The sequence below is a fragment of the Schistosoma mansoni genome, chromosome W, assembly GCF_000237925.1.
Source record: "Schistosoma mansoni strain Puerto Rico chromosome W, complete genome".
In the NCBI taxonomy this organism is placed as follows: Eukaryota; Metazoa; Platyhelminthes; class Trematoda; order Strigeidida; family Schistosomatidae; genus Schistosoma; species Schistosoma mansoni.
Window position 1 is genome coordinate 41,466,264 of NC_031502.1, and position 20,189 is coordinate 41,486,452.

General features: G+C 33.7%; 1 protein-coding gene across 1 annotated transcript in view; it reads left to right on the top strand.

Annotated features, from left to right (window-relative positions):
- Window positions 1-20,189, top strand: part of Smp_194810 (Band 4.1-like protein) — a gene marked incomplete at both ends in the record, with an annotated part of 49,848 nt that overhangs the window by 16,830 nt on the left and 12,829 nt on the right. Inside the window, 2 exons of the mRNA XM_018789728.1 lie at window positions 8,721-8,825; window positions 18,113-18,155. Of these exons, the coding sequence (XP_018655142.1) occupies window positions 8,721-8,825; window positions 18,113-18,155 (148 nt within the window). The remainder of the gene's footprint in view (window positions 1-8,720; window positions 8,826-18,112; window positions 18,156-20,189) is intronic.

Below are 20,189 nucleotides of genomic sequence, written 5' to 3' on the forward strand. Positions count from 1 at the left end.
ACTTTCGAGCATCTTCTACTCCTAATGGCCATGTTTCACAGCCGTAAAGTAAAACAGAATGAACTGATGCGCAGTATACTCGTCCCTTAATTGATAGACGGATATCTCGTCTTTGCCATAGGTGACGTAAGTTGGCAAAAGCCAAACGAGGTTTTTGAATCCGTGATGAGATTTCGTCAGACACCAACCCATTAGGGCTGATCAGACTTCCAAGATAAGTGAAGTTGTCCACGCGTTCGACTACTTCACTCCCTATCCTTAGTTCAGGTGTTGACGCAGACCAGTCCTGGAGTAACAATTTACATTTGGATGGGGAGAAACGCATCCCAAACATCCTGGCATTATTACTGAGTTCCAACAGAAGACTCTGCATTTTGTCAGCGTCTTCACCAAACAGGACTATGTCATCTGCGTATTCTAAGTCGACAAGTGAACCTCCTGGTAGAAGATCAATTCCTGAAAATTCAGTCGACGAGAGTGTTATTTCCAGCAACAGGTCTATAATGAAGTTAAACAAAAATGGGGATAGTGGACAGCCTTGACGGACACCACTTGAGGTTGTCAAATCATATGACAGTTCGCCATAAGCTCTCACTCGACTGGTGGTGTTCGAGTAAAGAGCCTTCACAAGGTTTATGTACTTCTCAGGTACACCTTTCAATGACAGACACTGCCACAGAACCTCTCGGTCTACAGAGTCAAATGCTGCTTTCAAGTCAAGAAAAACTATCATTGTCGGACGCCGATAAGCATGTCTGTGCTCTAAAACTTGACGAATGGTGAATATGTGGTCGATACAGCCACGACCAGGTCTGAAGCCAGCCTGATTTTCTCGTGTTTGCAGTTCACGAGTCTTAGTTAGGCGCCCGATAATTATTGAGGCTAGTATTTTAGATACTATGTTAGTCAGACTAATCCCTCTATGGTTATCGCAGGATGATTTTGGCCCCTTCTTATATATTGGGACAATCAGTGATTGTGACCAGTCGGATGGGATTACGTCCAGCTCCCAGATTTTAGCTAGAATATTAGTCAGCCTAATCGCTAAAATTGGACCACCATATTTAAAGACCTCTGGAGCCAATCCATCTGGTCCAGCTGCTCTTCCTCGTTTCAGATTACCTATAGCCTTTTGAACTTCAAGTAGGGTCGGGGGGCCTACTTCAATGTTCCATTCAGGTTTTCTGGGAATAGTGGGTAGTTGTGCAGTAGCTGAAGGCCAGCTAAACTGTTCCTTAAAGTGTTCCGCCCATCGTTCTAAACGTTTGGGTTGAGAGCAGATAAGGGTTCCGTCTTTTTCGGAGATTGTCTCACTTACACTTGACTTCTTAATTCCAGTTTCTTTTATTAGTCTGAAGAGTTGCCTGGTGTTGCCTACAGCCGCTGCCTTTTCCATCTCTTTTGCTTTCGTTGCCCACCACTGCCCACGATCGTTCCTTAGACTTTTAGTTAACCTAGATCTAATTTGTTTACGCTCTTCGTCATGTTCAGAGCCTGATGGGATGAGTTTACGCGAATCCATCAGTGAAATAGACTTAGAAGAAATCCATTGGTTTTTTGGAGCCCTATGGTTTAAATTACTAATAGATGTGACTGCTGTTTCCACAGCTGTTCGTATATCTTTCCAAGCAGCATCTGGGTCAGTCTCGTTTACAGAACTGCCTAGATGTGAACTCAGTTGTTTCTGGAATTCGCATTTGGCTTTCTCGTCCTCCAGTTCAATCCTAATGGGTCTTCTTAGTGTACTTTTCCTGCGTCCATTGAGGCGCAGACAAATGCGCGCTCGTATTAAAGCGTGATCAGAGTCTAAACAAGTATTCCAATACGAGCGACAATCTTCTATTGAGCCTCTCCAACGATGACTGATGACAATATGGTCTATTTGAGTCCATCGTTGGTTTGGTGCAGGTGGTCGCCATGTTAGACGATGTCTCTCCTTATGCTCATAATTCATTAATGGTGTTTTTCATTTATACAGTGGGTAATATGGTTAAAAGTTCTATGGAAAACTGACTTTTATTAGGTGTGACACTATGCTCATATGGTTTGGGGTGGTATAATTAACAACAGGAAGTTAAGTGTATGTGCTGCACGGTTTGATGAGATGTTTGTTGATTAATTCATTAATTTGATGTAACCGAAAATAAAAATTGTAAGAAACTTCTTATTTTGAAGGTAATCATCAATAAGATTGGAGATATTTTTTAAAGATATGTTTAAAAACGACATTTAGAAAGAAAGCGTTTCACATCTCACTCGTTTAACTTGGTGGTAGCTAAGAAATATGCCACAAACAACCTATTTAAACGATTATGCGTCTAACTAGAAACTTATGGACTGTGATCTAGATCCCGATAAGAAGTAGAGTTCTTATTGTGAAATAGAACTGGACTGATTTCTAGTTATCAACCAAATACCTTTGGGATGATTAACTCTTCAGAACTGCCGAGTAAAACTACCTTTCTGGAAATGCAATGCTTGAAAGTACTTATATTCAAAAGTGCCTTTAAAATGAAGTCAACGATGTGATTTGTTCGTGACTTTTACTCATTCACTCAACCTTGTTACCCGTGATGGAGGATCACAGGCCGCTCACCAGGATTCGCTCAACACCTCCGTCCTAAGCAATCTTTTCCAGTTGTTTTTTATTTACTATTCATTCTTTTGGTGTCTGCTTCCAATTCCCGGCGCAATATGTTCCTTGGTCTTCCTCTTTTCCTTTTCCCTTCAGAATTCCATGTTAGTTTCTAAAAAGTTATTTGTGATAAGTCAACTATGTAGAGACCATCTGCACTCTATTCTGGAAATTAATTCATATTAATAATATAAACTAATGGGTAGGAACCCAGGGTCTGAATACAATTATTTTTCGCTGTGATATTTAGGGCTGGGTTCCATTTTGTGTGACTGAGTACAAATAAGTTATCTCCAACTAGAACAATATAACTATTCGATGGTATCCAGATTTTCTATGTCTTCTCAATTGATTTCTATTTATGATATAGATCACTTTTTAATTATACAGATGTAGTTTTTCTGATCAAATGCTTATTGTTTGTGCATTCATGTAATATATATGTATATACCGACTATTTATAACTCAGATGAATAATTAAAATAGGTCAGAAATATTTACATTATCCAAATATGCTCATTATTATTCATCCATACCTAAAAAGGTCAAATTGATATAATCTATTTCCTTACACTATATTTAAAGTTTTCTTTTTATTTAATCACACCCTTTTTTTAGTTAAAGCATATTGCACAACGGAAAAGAGAAAGGATTTAGAGAAGAAAAACATATGTAATTGAAAAAAATTTTTTTGTCATTACGTATTTCCTATTTTTAAGTCAGTAGGTTAACATGTCTGATTTATCTGTATGTCACAAAATATTCTAAATCCTTTAGTTGTAGTAAACTAAAAACAATCATTCATCGATTAGTTATAAATTGAAGATTATTTCAATATATTAATAAATACGACATCGGGTCAGATACATCTCAGTGGTAGCAAAAATTAAACTTCTCTTTAATCAATATTATTGATTGATTTATTGTCCCACTTTGCTTATTGATAGGTTTTAATCTATTTATATTTTCCTAAATTATATTCTCATCTTATGATTTGGATGCTCAGTTTCAAGTTGTAAGGAGTGGCAAATTTGGAAGTAATTCTTTATTTTTTTTTTACTCAAAAGATTTGTGAAGATTTTTGGTATTTTGATGAGTTTAAATGTTATAACAACTGGAATTATTTTTTCTCTTCTATCAAAACAGTATACTATGTATCATACATCTATTATGTTTTTATATACCATCAGATAGAACTCTGAAAAATCAATTTCTGATAATGTGTACAACATTATTTTTCATCTTTTACTAATATGATTTTCTATGAACAACACACATTGGGTGCATTGAAATTAATCATTTTGTTTAATATTACTCTCTGCTTATATCAGTCTTTGTTTCATCCGTATCAAGATGATTTCGTCTCTCTTCTTGTATGTTATAATCCCATTAGTCAACCAAGAAATTGATGTTTTTCCGTGTAAAATTACTTTTTTAATATTTGAAATGGTAATATAGTAACTAAACCAGTAAACTTTTAATCATCTAGTATTAGGCTCAAATCCTGTTCTTCTCAACTTGGTTCAGGTAGTATCATTGATTTTCATAAAATTAATGTATAATTCAAAGTTGAACATACTACTTTGTGCTCGATGAGTGATTTGAATTGATCATATGTGTTTGTATTAATCCATATGGATAGGTAACATTTGTTGCCTTAGTAACTGTTAAATTATCTTTCACGTAATTATTGATTGCAATTTATCTTTGTCATATTATGTAGTTATTAGTAATTTTATAATAAATCAATTATTATCCGATAGTTTTTAACCTTGAAAATATGTAAAAGCTTCCAAAAACTTATCTACTTAATCAACATAAAATTACTTTATAGTTAGTTAGTATAGTAGTATACAGTTTTACAAATAAACACGTTACAACACGTACTTTATAATAACAAAAATGACATGAATTCTGGTGTTCTGCATTATTGTTTTAATATATATATATATATATATATATATATATATATATTACAAATCGTAATTTTATAACATAATTTTATTGATTAAGGACTGATGTTTCTAAATTTCACACTCATTAGTTCATTATCTAATCAATCAAAATTATTTTGTTATGATAATACTAAGCAAATTTATTAGTAAGCAAAGATGGATAGTGACTAGTAGTGGAATCCAGCACGCGCGTTTCGTCCTATTTGGGACTAGTCAGCTGGATGTACCTGCATCTCAGAGTTGATGTTCACTCTGGGACTGGAACTTAGTACCTTTCGCTTCAAACACCATCACGTTATCCACTCAGCTACTGAGTCCTGATAGGACGAAACGCGCGTTTTGGATTCCACTGCTAGCTACTATCCATCTTTGCTTGTAATACCTGTGAATTAAGGCTATATCGAGGCAATACGCACAGCATGCACATATGCCAGTTAAAGACTGACCATTTGCGGTCCTAAACATCAATGGGGAGATTCAAACAAACAATACTAAGTGAATTTAAATTTAGTAGTTTTGATTGCAATTTCGATATTAGTAAACATTTTTAAAATAACAAAACATAATTGATTAATACAAGTATTCAATTTGGACTACGTATATAAATAATTTAAGTTTTATTTTTATACTTTAAAAGTAAACAGTTGTAGTTGATAGATAAATGTTTATATGAGATTAGTTTATTTATTGTAAAGTTTGTAGTTTTCATTAAATATAGATGAACTTTTGAAAATGACATATTACAGATTGTTTCTTTAATCCTCATATTTGAATCTTCAATCATGAATATCTATCTTGAAATGAAAATAATTTTGTGGTTGTCACGAGTTCAATGGAGCGCTACCTTGAAATCTGATGGATGACATTCTTCTACTTTAATTACTTATCTATATCTTCACCAGTGATATATGATAATGGTTATGATGTGGTGTGGGTTACTTATATCCACATAAGTAGTATATGGTGAGGGTCAGGATTAGAATTTATTTTGGCAGAAGATCGATAAGGAAAGAACAGGAACGGTATGAAAATGCATGAACAATTAAATCAGAGAAGATGGAATGATGCTTACAGAAGGAGCAGTGAATATTGAGACAATTGATTGTTATTTTGCAAATTAACTGTTTATTGTATGGTTATCAGATTTAAGTGAGATAGTTTGTAATTTATGCTTAAATACATTTGATTGTCCCCACCCGTGTTCTCATTCAGTACAATGATACATTGAGAAAAGGTTCTCTTAAAAATTGTTTATTAATTAGTTCCGACTTGGCATTCAATTGATTTACTTATTATAACAGGATTATGACTGATGTATTAACTTATGTGACTGGTATTGAGCACAACTCCGCCTGTAGCGCCTCCGGAGGCTACTGCCGGTCCCAAGCCTGGGTAAAGGAGGAGGGTTGGGCATGTGGTTAGCTACCCCATCCCGTAGAAAACCAACTCGCTAAAAAAACGCTAACCAGAAAAAATTATTCAAACCATTTAAACTCTGCCCTGGGAGCAGCAGGACGAGAACCGGTGCTTTCAACGTGGTATGGTCGCCGGCTCTGCCCTGGGAGTAGAAGGAATAATTATGACGTCTCATGATGAAAGCCGAGTTCCTTTGGAAGTCATGAGGCCGATGCACCTTCTAACAACCAGAGCGACAGTTTTTATAGGTACATGGAATGTCCGGACAATGTGGGAGATCGAGATGAGACTGAAGCTAAAGAAACACTGGACAACTGGACAAACAGCACTACAAAGGTTCAATACAGCCTTCCTTCGAGATATTGACAAGCTCAATGAATTCAAGATAACTCACGACAACAGGTTCCAAGCTCTACAGGATCTACTGAAAGAACAAGAAACTACGATGGAGGACAACTGGAAAGGGATAAAAGAAGCACTAACTTCAACGTGTCAGGAGGTTCTTGGTCCTAAGAAGCATCATCACAAGAAATGGATCTCTATGGGAACCCTGGACAAAATTCAAGAAAGGAAGAACAAGAAACTAGCAATTAACAACAGCCGAACACGAGCAGAGAAAGTCAAAGCACAAGCAGACTACGCAGAAGCAAACAGGGAAGTGAAGAAAAGCATTAAAGCCGACAAGCAGAAATACATGGGAGAACTAGCAACGACGGCGGAATAAGCTGCAAGAGAAGGGAATATGAGACAACTATATGATACAACGAAGAAATCGGCAGGAAGATATAGCAAACCAGAGAGACCAGTCAAGGACAAAGAAGGAAAGACAATCACTGAGATTCGAGAACAGAGGAAAAGATGGGTAGAATACTTCGAGGAACTGCTGAATAGACCAGCCCCATTGAATCCACCGAATATCGAAGCAGCACACACTGACGTTCCTATAGATGTCACTCCACCAACGATCGAAGAAGTCAAGATGGCCATCAGGCAAATCAAAAGTGGGAAGGCGGCAGGACCTGACAATATACCAGCAGAAGCACTGGAATCAGACATTGAAATAACTACAAACATGCTTCACCTTCTATTCAAGAAGATTTGGGAAGAGGAACAAGTGCCAATGGACTGGAAAGAAGGATATCTCATCAAGATACCAAAGAAAGGAGATCTGAGCAAATGTGAAAACTACAGAGGCATCAGTTTGTTATCAGTGCCAGGAAAAGTCTTCAACAGAGTGCTGCTGAATCGGATGAAAGACGCAGTAGACGCCGAACTTCGGGGTCAACAGGCTGGATTCCGTAAGGATAGGTCGTGTACAGACCAGATTGCGACAATACGGATCATCGTTGAACAATCAGTTGAGTGGAACTCATCAATATACGTCAACTTCATTGACTATGAGAAGGCGTTTGACAGCGTGGACAGGAGAACATTATGAAAACTTCTTCGACACTATGGAATTCCTGACAAGATTGTCAACATTATCCAAAACTCATACGATTGACCACAGTGCAAAGCGGTGCATGGAGGACAGCTGACAGACGCATTTCCAGTAAGGACCGGAGTCAGACAAGGCTGTATACTCTCCCCATTCCTCTTCCTTCTAGTGATTGACTGGATTATGAAGAATTCGACATCTGACGGGAAGTACGGAATACAATGGACTTCTCAAAATCAATTAGATGATTTGGACTTCGCAGATGACCTAGCCCTCCTATCACATACACACGAACTAATACAGATGAGGACAGCAAATGAAGCTGCAGCCTCTGCATCAATAGGCATCAACATACACAAAGGAAAAAGAAAGATTCTCAAATACAACGCCAACACAATCACACTTGATGGAGAAACTTGGAAAGATGTGGAAACATTCAAGTACCTGGGAAGCATCATTGATGAACAAGGAGGATCGTATGAAGATGTAAAGGCGAGGATTAGCAAAGCAAAGGCAGCATTTCTACAACTGAAGAACATATGGAACTCAAAACAACTCTCAACTAATTTCAAGGTCAGAATCTTCAATACGAACGTCAAGACAGTCCTATTGTATGGAGGTGAAACGTGGAGAACTTCTACGACCATCATCAGGAAGGTACAAGTATTTATAAATAGTTGTCAACGCAAAAATACTCAACATCCATTGGCCGGATACTATCAGCAACAGCGTTTTATGGGAGAGGACAAACCAGCTTGCAGCTGAAGAGGAAATTAGGAAAAGACGTTGGAATTGGATCGGACATACATTAAGGAAATCACCAATGTGTATTACAAGGCAATCCCTAACTTGTAATCCGGAAGGGAAGCGGAAAAGAGGAAGGCCAAAGAACACACTACGCCGGGAAATAGAAACAAATATGAAAAGGATGAATAGCAACTGGAAAGAACTGGAAAAGAAGGCTCAAGACAGAGTTGGATGGAGAATGCTGGTGAGCGGCCTATGGTCCTCGACGAGGGGTAACAGGCGTAAGTAAGTAATTGAGCACGGTCAATCGTTTTCTAACTTCTATGAATTCATGGTTAAAAACTCTACCTCAACACGGATCACGTTTCACAAATCTCCGTCATAATCAATTTTCAACTTGCATTATGTAATATACTACTGTAACATTGATATTAAGAAATAGCATATTTTAGTAAATACTTATAATCAATCATATCAAATTTCATTATTCCTTCAATTTATTTTTATTCTTATGTTTTTCTTTTTTTAGAAAAATGCTCATGGAATTCATTTATTTGAAAAAGTTTGCAAACAATTAGATTTACAAGAAACTGAATATTTTGGCTTGACATATCGAACTAGCTTACGTGTAGATGTAAGTATATCACAATACTATTATTTAAAAAACGAAGTGATTATACGTAATTATGTAATTCAATCCTAATAATTAATAACTGACATTGGATTGGTTGAAGTTAGACATTAACACCGTTGGATGCCGGCCGGCTGAGTGGTCTAGAGGTTAAACGCTCGTGCGCGTGACTGATAGGTTCTGGGTTCGAATCTCGCGAGGTGGGATCGTGGATGCGCACTGCTGAAGAGTCCCATAATAGAACGAAACGGCTGTCCAGTGCTTCCAGGTTTTCCATGGTGGTCTAGCTTCAATTTATTCGTGATCTCAACTATTTAAAATTACTAAAATCTCCACAAAACCCCCTTCTGATAATTTCGAATAAATTGAGCATTAGGAAGATTGGTATAAATAAGAAAATTTATTTGCAATATCCCAATGAGTATAAAAATTAGATTTTTCAGTGTTTCGTGACTCAGTGTAAGTCACTTCTTCAGAGAATAAATAACCAAATTAAAATTAATCCAAATTAAATACTACAAATAATACTACAACATTGTTCACTAGTGATTCACTTTTTTTCACTGATTGAGTCTTCTTACATAAATACACCTGAATTTTACATTTTTTCGTAATTTGTGTGGTACGTGTTTTGGCTGAATAGTCTGTTTCATTTGTACATGGGAATGATGAATCAATTTGAAGGGGAAAATGTTTAATCTGATTAACTTTCAAATCAGCCTTCCCATGAAACAATATCAAATTAGATACATAACAATAAGAGTAAGTATTGTAATATATTTTAAACTAATCTGTTCAGTTTTGGATTAACCGACCTTAAAGATCATATAAATTGATAATTAATCATCGCTGACAGTCATCATGTCCATAGTTGAAATGACAAGTATTACGTGGTTGAATATCTGTGAGAGTATTAACTCACTTAAAATTATAGATAAACCTTTCATTGCCAAGTCGCTTTTTGTTGTTTTCATCCCCCATCTTAAAACAATTTTGCTTATGTAAAAGATCCCTATCAATTTAATTTAAGCTTTCTCACTTTCCTTGACATTACAAAATTATCCATAGAAAATATAGTTTCTTTTATTTGAATTTCTTTTGTTTACCGTCCTTATCAACTGACACCGAAATGATTGTCAGTATAAAAGTTGTTTCAGCTAAATGAACATCTATTTATAGATCTCTTATTAGTTATAAGGCGTTGTGTTTAAGTGCTGTTCACTTTATCTAATAGCTTAAACACAAGTGTATTGTAGAGATTTAAAACTTGTGTCATACTAATCTTTACTAAAGGTGAATATACATTGAGTTCCACTTAACTGAGAAAGTCTGTCTACTAAACTCGAAGACGACTGTACTAAATTTCTCTGACATTGATGACTGTCGGCCTCTTATCTTAACAAAAATATCAAACAAATATCTTGTCCTACGAGTTCCGTTTGCCAATTCACTATTTAGATGATTTCTGACAAATTAAGTTTCGGGGAATCCTCTGTGGAAACAATTTCGATTATTTGAGGTTAGGAAAATTATGTCCAAATACCATCCTCCAGGTTAATGACATTTTATAATGAACTCAAAAGGAGAAAATGGTTCACTGAGTATAATAGTCCTACTCAAACTGTCAGTCTATTTGAATATATCTTCATGGGTGCTCAATCGAACCTGATACATGTGAACTTCCAAGTATGATTTTAACAATGGAAATACAGAAAAGACAAGTCTATTTGCACATATTGTGCGTATGGTTAGAGGGGTATGGGACTGATATATCCTAACGTTCGGAGAATAAATTATGTGACTTAAAATTGAATATTTACTGGGAAGAATAGGTATGAACACTTCAGTGAGAGTAAATAGTTAAGTTTTATTAACTTGCCCGTATTCACAAGTATAATGGTTTACAAATGACTTAATTTTAACGCTTAGATTGTTTCTATTCTTCCGATACCAAATAATATTTTACGAGAACTTTTGAATATTAGATTTACTATCAACTCTGTTCTTAACTAACACATCAATAAGTGACATATCTCACAAGTTTGAGGAGTGACTAAAAAGTTGTTTCTCTGTGAGTGTACAATTTGTATAGTAGGTTTGAGCCCATGTAATATAATTAATTGTGATGATGCTTCCTGAGTAATTAGAATTAATTACGAATACTTATTTATTAGACTTATCAGAGAAACATATACACAGCTTCTTTCATTGATAAAAATCTAATTTAATTCAGATGATATAATTTGATATCTGAAGATCAGTCAATGTGATTTTGTGCTAACGGCAGTATATTGATAAGGTTTTCAGTGCATCTATAATTTAACGCAAAAGCGACTTGTATTTATAGTTAAACGTTAGAAGGTTACCAATAAGAAAATGTTATCAGTCGATATATGTTGGTATAAGATTGTTTATTCCAACTGAATAAACTGTTTATTGAATCGTACTAAAAGTTAGAACGTAACTAAATGCAATCATCCCAGATCACGACAGTAGGTGATGCAAGTTCAAATACTTCAAGAAACACGAGACTCTGTCTACGTAATTCTTTCAACAAAATCTTGGCATTCATAGCATTGCAATAAATAAATACTCAAAATGAATTTTTCAACTATCATTGTTAAGACAAATTATTGCCTAACCAATTTTTAATCATTTTCATTATTTTATGATATCATATACCATTATGTTTAATGTCAGCAACTAAACTACTCATCTGAACCTATTAGTTTTATATCATATGACAACAATATGAAAATTAATAAATACTAATTAGTTTAAATCATACTATTACTATTATCATTATTATTTTCACTAATAATATTCTACTAGAAATGTTTCATCGATTTTACCATGAACATTACAGCAGTTCTATTTATGAATGACATAGATTCAAGGAAATGAATTTAATATATATGATCAACAGATAAAATAATGAAGAGAAATGAAAGGCATCAAACACAAATTAAACCATGAGCGTTCGCCTATATACAAATACTGCTCATAAAGAAGTATATATACATATACACAGATATATATGTGTATATGTCTTTAAGTAATATCTGAAAGTTGAAAGTTTCTATAAAAAAACAAAAGTAATTCAATGTGTAGTTGGTCAATTTTACCCATTTTTTAATGGTTCAGCCCATTTGAGATATTTTCAATCGGTGGATTACAGCTGGTCCTTGAAATTTCATGTTTATCATTTTCAACATCATCATATGTAGTATTTTGTTTAATAAATATTTTTTTGAGTTTTTCTTTGAATTCGGTATATGGACAACACTATATCAAGGTAAATAAAAAGAAATGATCTACATTATTAAGAGTAACAGGACAAATCAAAATATACCAAAATAATTTATTGTTATTATTATTACACTAAAAGGTAAATATCGTCACGATCAAACTATTTGGAATAATTAGGTTTCGGTAAATTTTAAATTGATGCTGGTAAAATGAATGTCAGTAAAATATAGAATCCAATTTAAACTATCGGTTTAAATTCACTTAATATTACTTGTTTAAATCTTCCCATTTATGTTTAGGACTGCAACTGGTCAGCCAAGTAATACTAAGTGAATTTAAACTTCACCACATTGCACAAACAAGTGACTATCAGAACTCAGTAGCTGAGTGGATGACGTGATGGTGTTTGAAGCGAAAGGTACTAAGTTCCAGTCCCAGAGTGAACATCAACTCTGAGATGCAGGTACATCCAGCTGACTAGTCCCAAATAGGACGAAACGCGCGTGCTGGATTCCACTACTAGTCACTATCCATCTTTTCTTAACTATCGGTTTGTTAATTAATGGAAGATACGTATTGTGATCGATACATAATTTTGTGCTTTAATATCCTTTTATAAACTGACCACTAATAAAAAGTGTGTGGGATCAATAAGCGTGTCTGAAGACCTTAGTCTTCACTTTTCTGAGAAAATTACGGATGATTTACTTACTTAAATCACTACTTATCCTTGTTGATGAAACAAAGGAATAATAAGTTTAGTTTCATTTGCGTTTTATGACTTTTTTTGGACTATTGTAGTTTCATACGTCGATATTGATCATGTGAATACTTTATTGACAAAAATATTAAATTCATCTTAAAGCAAAGTGAACAAACATTTGCATGAACTCTACGCGAAAAGGCATTGTGGATAGTTCCCCAAATCATATTTTGGGCACATATATGTTTGAACTTCTGTTTCCTCTTTCATCATCATCAGTTTATCTTAAAATTTCACAAATATATTAATAAATATATGTTAACAGGTTAATGAGTTTAATATAAGCAAATATAAAACGATGATAGCATAATAATTCCTGCTTTCGTACTACTGAGAATTTGTGGGAAGCGTGAAAAATGAACTCACCACCCTTATTATTTTCCAACAGTGAGTTAGTTTGTCGCACAAACATATATGATTTTTTCTGCGTCCCTTCATTCATGGCAACTTTCCTTACAAATGTTTTAAATTATAAGTAATTGATACAAAGTGATCTAGATGCCCTCAGAGTAAAAGAAAAATATCTGGGATTTAGGTCTTGTTTTACCCGGCCAATATGCATAGACGATCTTAAGCAATCAATACTCAGCAAGGACGAGGAATACTGATACTCTAAGCTTGACGTTTGGCCCAATATTAACTATTCCCGAATGAAGAGGAAACACACAAGATAAATGATCACCAGTTCAAGGTCGTTATTAAATTTTAGACATTCATTCGTATATACAAGACCAGACCATGCAGCAGACTAGTTGAGTGACAGTATTGAAACGGAAAAATTCCATTGGTAATGGAGAAAACGGAGTACCGGATACACAAATAATCGGTTTTAGTTTATGAGTGGAAAATACTATGACAACAATTTACGGTTCAAATAAATTCTTGGAACTGGAGTAGTACGAAAACAATAAGTCCAAAACACTTATTGCTCCTCCAATCAATCAATCAATCAATCAATCAATATATATATATATATATATATATGAAATCTTAAAAAAATAGCTTCGAAAGATTTTCACCTCGTAGTTAAATCATCTCTTGAAACAGTTCTCTATCAATAAATCCAAAATATTGCTTAATGACTGCTTTCTTTTGATGATTAGCTTAAACATAGAGCGAAATTTCGTTGAACGCTTTGGTTATTTCAGTCACCTGATAAATCCGATCTTTTTCGATGGGTTAATAGTTAATGATATCTAAATGTGGATACAAATAAGTCACTTGACTATTATCAAATTAATATCCTGTAGTGTAAGTGAGGTGACCACTTTATTTTCAAAGTTCTATTACAGTACTCAAAGTTATGCCTTGTATCACTGAATGACAGTGAAAATAGACTTTGGAAGAATCAGAGCATATGAAGTTAGCAAATATTCCACCTTAGATGTCTTAAGATTGATGAGCGAGCAGTGCTGAAGATAGACGCAATGCATCACAGAAAGACAAGGTTGTAAACATTTTTCAATTGAAGTGCATCGGATATGTGATGCATTTATTTATACTATGGCGGCAAATGCTGAGTACAGAACTGTGAGGATGAAAAAAATACTAGAGGTGAAGAGGCTAAGATATGAAAAAGGGAGAAGGGGGTTAATTCGGTTACGTCTGAATTTTCGTATTTGGATAATGTAGTTTCTCTGGAGATGTATGCCATATTTGGACTTTTCCATTTTTATTGAATGAATTAGAATCTACAGGGCACGTTAGTTCAACACTATTATACCTTTATATCAAAAAAATACTTAAATTTTTATTTAGATACATTTGCTTGGTGTTAACTTAAAGTGAACTGAATTTTATATATATTTTAATGAAAAGTTGTGTCACCAAAGTGAATCAAGTTGACTAATGTGACAGCCATTCATTGCATAGCAACGCTAGTCACACTGTGTTGTTCAATGCAAAGAATAACATCATTAATAATGCATCAGTATTAGACTTATTATTAAACTCGATCTTCGTGTCAAGTGAAGTAAACTTTAAGTAATCCGTGCAACGTAATAACTAATCAGGTATAATCTGCTGTTAAAATAAGAACAACCGTACGTTATCCATCTCATTTAATCATGTAAGTAATTTTTGAACTAACATTATAAGAGTTTATCGTGAAGTTTGTAACTAGAATTTTATCGCAGAGATTTACATTTTTCAATAAAAATCAGTAACACTTCATAAAGCTCTAACGGAAACCATCTAAACAACAAACTTCAATCACAACCTAAAGTCACATCAACAGCCATCAACACTCACTGGATAGCTTTTATGGCTAAAACGGCATTCCGAAAAAGTAGCAACTTGTATAATAATCAACGTAATGGCTTTCTGTATCATCTTTTAATGAATTTCATTTATTCTAATATTAATTATTCGCTAAAAAGGCTGATAATATATAGATGATATATCGATAAAGATATGTAGATAATATAGATTTTGAGAGTCGTAATTTTAACTTCTAAAACAGATCAATAGTCGATGTGATACAATTTCATATCTTCAGTGATTGTTTGGCTTGTACTACCTGATCATTATAAACCATATTGTAGCTAAATAGAAAACTCTTAGCTAACAGCAAATGAGTTTTAGTGTTTTTATCTGCCATATGCAATGAAAACCAAGTAATTGATTCATATACATACAATATTCATCTATTTATAATGTTACTTAGACCATAGTCTAATTGAAGGACACATGCAAATATCTGCATGTATATGGGTCTATCATAAGCTGATTCAGTTAAAATGCTATATATATTCAATTTGTGTCTTTTATAATCGCACTTACCTACTCACATTTATATTGGCAAACACTAATAAATTATATATATATATACCTTTGAAACGTCTTTCTTTGCTATGAAAAAGTTTTGTTTCGATATATTCTAAGTTCGTCATATTTAGTCAAGTCTCTTGTGTGCTTGTCGATAAACATTTACATTTATGTTCCAAAGTTAATTAACAGAACAAAATAAAATTCCAAGAGTCTCTCTTAAGAACTATGTTTCTGGCTCTATGTATTGGTTGTGATATCTAAGTATAGATTACAATATATTTTAAGTTATATTGACATACTTAAGCAGTTTACTTAAGTTAGTAGTTTATTTCCAAAACACAAATATGTCACAAGAATCCTGGTAACTGAATATGAGCACATTTAATACAGTTTCATTTAAATCTGACCGATATTTTCATCATAATTACACAAACAGTGAAATGATGCTAACTAAATCATATATATTCGAGACTCATAAGAAGTTCTATAACAAGGACATTTCAGAAAGGATTCTGTTATCCAAATCAGTTAATTGGCTAACTATAATTTTTCCAGGGAAACGTCTTTATAAAGATACCTAGCACGATCTGTCCACAAAAATAGCTTGTTCATGTTTTCATAACGTTGGATTACATTTAAAAACCGTTTATGAATATGACTTACAACCTACGACTGTCACTCTTTATACGGTTGCCTTTTTTAGTTAATTGAAACCTCATATTGTCTGGGAACATAAATGTGCTGTATACAATTTTTATAACATTCCTATAAGTATTATGAGTATGTTGTGAAAAGCTAACACCACTTTGAAATATTTTATCAAGAAATGAGGAATTGTTATTCCATCCGGTGTAATGTGTGAAAACTATAAAGTATTATTGATTATCTATTCCTGTTCACTAGTGAGATTGAACTGGATTGATCCGGAGAGGCTTCTGTAAATCTTGGTACAGTAGAATATCTGGATCATATTGTTATGACTATATAATACGTCTGATTGGCTTGAGTTAATTTTATTGCCATCATCGGTAGCCATTTCCCAGTAAGCTTGTTATCCACAGCACAATAACTGAACTATACTGAACTAGACATGACTGAAGATAAAGCTTGTTAAATCATCACCATATTGGGTTGTACATCCTCACGACAGTAGTAAAGTATTTCTTAATAAATCTCAGTTCCCTGTTTGGGGTTCGTCAGTCGAGTGTGCCTGCATCCCAGAATCGATGTTCACTCCGGGAATCGAACCCAGTATCATCTACCTCATATATCGTCTCTTTATCCGATTAACAACTGGGTCCAGATAGCCGCTGGCCTGTGTAATGAGATGAAGTCCTCAAAATCCCGAATAGCCAATACAAATGAATTGAACTTCACTCCATTGTACAAGGCAGTGGGTATCTGGGTTAGTGAAGTGGATATCGCGACGACTTTTAAAGAGAATGATAATGAGTTCAAGTCCCGGAGTGAACATGAACTCGGATGTAGATACATCCAGCTAACAAGTTCTAAACAGGACGAAACGCCCATACTGGATTCCACTGTTAGTCACCATCTATCTCTATTTACAATGCTTGTGACTTTAAACAATATTGAGGCAATCCGCACAGGATGCACATATGCCAAAACAGACTGATCAACTGCAGTCAATGGGAAGATTCAAACAACTAATACAAAGGAATTATACTACTTCTATATCTTATATCGTCATCTATTTAAAAAAATCTGAATGCACAAAATTCATATGTGGTCCATTTCCAATATACAAATAACTATATAGTTGTTAACATACTCACTATATCTGCAAATATAATGTCATAGGCATTCTTCAAAAGTGAGTATCTAGTTTTTCGTGACTAATATCTTGTTATACTCTTGACAAAGTTTCTCTTAAAATTTGCATTGTTCAGACTAAACTGTAATTACAATATTAAGATTGTTATTAAAAAGCGAATCAATTTCTGATAATTCACTTTTTTGTTTATATTTCACTGATTTCATAAAACCTGTTTAAAATTTAATGTAGACAGAGTACAGTCATTTATTATATTTTAATTATAATGATATTGTAGTGAACAAGAACACGAATGTGGACGATCGAATGTATTTAAGCACAAATTCCAGACTATCTCACTAAAATCTGATAACCATACAGTAAACAGTTAATTTGCAAAATAACAATAAATTGTCTCAATCTTGACCGTTCTTTCTGTGAATATCAATCCATCTTCTCTGATTTCATTGTTTATGCATTTTCATACCGATTGCGCTTCGTCCCTGTTCTTTCTTTATCGATCTTCTGCCAAACTACATTCTATGTCTGACCATCATCATATACTACTTATGTAGACATAAGTAACTCATATCACAATATAATAATTAGTGAAAAGATATAGTCGTATTATTTACATTTATTAAGTAAATTCTTTCTTTTATGATTAATTATTTGTTTACTAATTTGTTTTACATGGTTAGTTAAATATTAAATTTTATCTATTTTTTCTTGTAGAATTGGTTGAAACTTGATAAACGTATAGCTAAACAATTAGAAAGTGAGTAACTAAACAAATAACAATAATGGTAATAATAGTAGTAATTGTACTTTTGTTCTCATTTAGTTTTTAAATATACATACAAGGGAAAAATAAAAATAAACTGAATACAATATTTCACTGTTTTGTAGGTTAAATGGTCATCAATTGAGTTTAAAGGGATAGAAATGTCTGGTTTTATTATTTTAGGACATAATGTAATAAAAAGTGCAATGGTAGTTTATTGCATGAAGCCTATCAAACAATAATTATTTCTACTATTTACACTTGAACAATTAAAATTAATTGACCTCAGTATTGTTTGTTTGAATCTTCCCCTTGATGTTTAGGACTGCAACTGGTCAGTCTCTAATTGGCATATGTGCATACTGTACGTATTGCCTCAATATAGCCTTAATTCACAAGCAGTCCTAAACATTAATGGGAAGATTCAAACAAACAATACTAAGGGAATTTGAACTTCACCCCATTGCACAAACAAGTGGCTATCAGGACTCAATAGCTCTGTGGATAACTCAATGACGTTTGAAGCGAAAGGTACTAAGTTCCAGTCCCAGAGTGAACATCAACTCTGAGATGCAGATACGTGCAGCTGACGAGCCCCAAATAGGACGAAACGCGCGTGCTGGATTCCACTACTAGCCACTATCCATCTTTGCTTACAATAGTATAACAATTGCTTTACATCTTCAGATTAAAATATATGATAGAAGATTAATCATGAGTTTCTTAAATATTTAAAAATAAAAAGGAATAAGTTAGAAAGCTACATTTGACTCTTCGATTTTTTACAAATATAATCTAATGGAATTTTAATAAGTATATAAATGGATGTTCTTATAGCGTATTGATATCAACGGATTGGAAACAATCTTCGAAGTTAGCAAACTTTTGTAAACCATTTAAATTACAATCGTGTTCTAATTATTGATTAATTGAGAGATAAACTTTTTACTAGAAATTCTTAGTTCATGATGTCAATGAAGTTAGGAGTGAGGTAAAACATAGTGTGTAGTAACTAACAAGGACTGTTCTAGACTCAGGTTTGAATAAAAATGACCAATTTAGACCAGTAGATTCTGATTTCGTCGTTTAATTCTATCGTGGTGCTTGTGAAACATAAGGACCTGGATATCTATCTTGTGTTGAATCATAGTTGATATGTGCTGAAACACACCAGAATGTAACTAAATGTCTGCTTAATGCTGTTATATTTCAAAGGTTCTTCAGTCAATTTCAATCGATAATGAAAACTATATAATGATCTCTGCACTATACTGAAGAGATGAACGATCAGGAGACGTTAAGATTCAACTGTCAATTGACTGTGTTAATCATTAGCTGAGTGGTGATTAGCAATAAAAATCTTCGACATCAATACTAGAAAACACTAATTAATCATAAACATATCATTCGAATAGTAAATCGTTTTCTATGCATACATCTATAAGATAAATATGAAATGAATAGTGAAGCGATAATTATATGTCACAGTGTTGTAAATGAATGCATTATCACCGCGTCAAACTACGAGAACAGCAAATGAACGACATAATATGGACATGAACTCCATGATAGAAAAAGGACATTCATGAGTCGAATTAAAATTTCGATTTTCCTAAAATGTATAAATCCTAAGTATACACATTCCACGGAATTCGTCTTAGCAAGCTTTTGTAATCATTATCATAGTTGTTTGCTTAATCAATCTTATTTTGTTGAACCTATATATATATATATATATATATATATATATATATATATATGACTCGAAATTTATCTCACCACCGAAACATGTAGTTATGTTCGGTTAACAAATAACTATCCGAATGTCATATCAGCCGTGATTATAACATTATTCAAATACAAATCTTAGTATGCAGTTGATGACTGATAATCCTGAATATTTATGAATTGAATATAGTCCAGTGTCATCTTTATCCATTTAGATCAGCAGGTACTTTATGTACTAGATCTATGAAATTCTGTTGATTCTAAGAGTTAAACTATGCTTTATTCACTAAACGTTGCAAC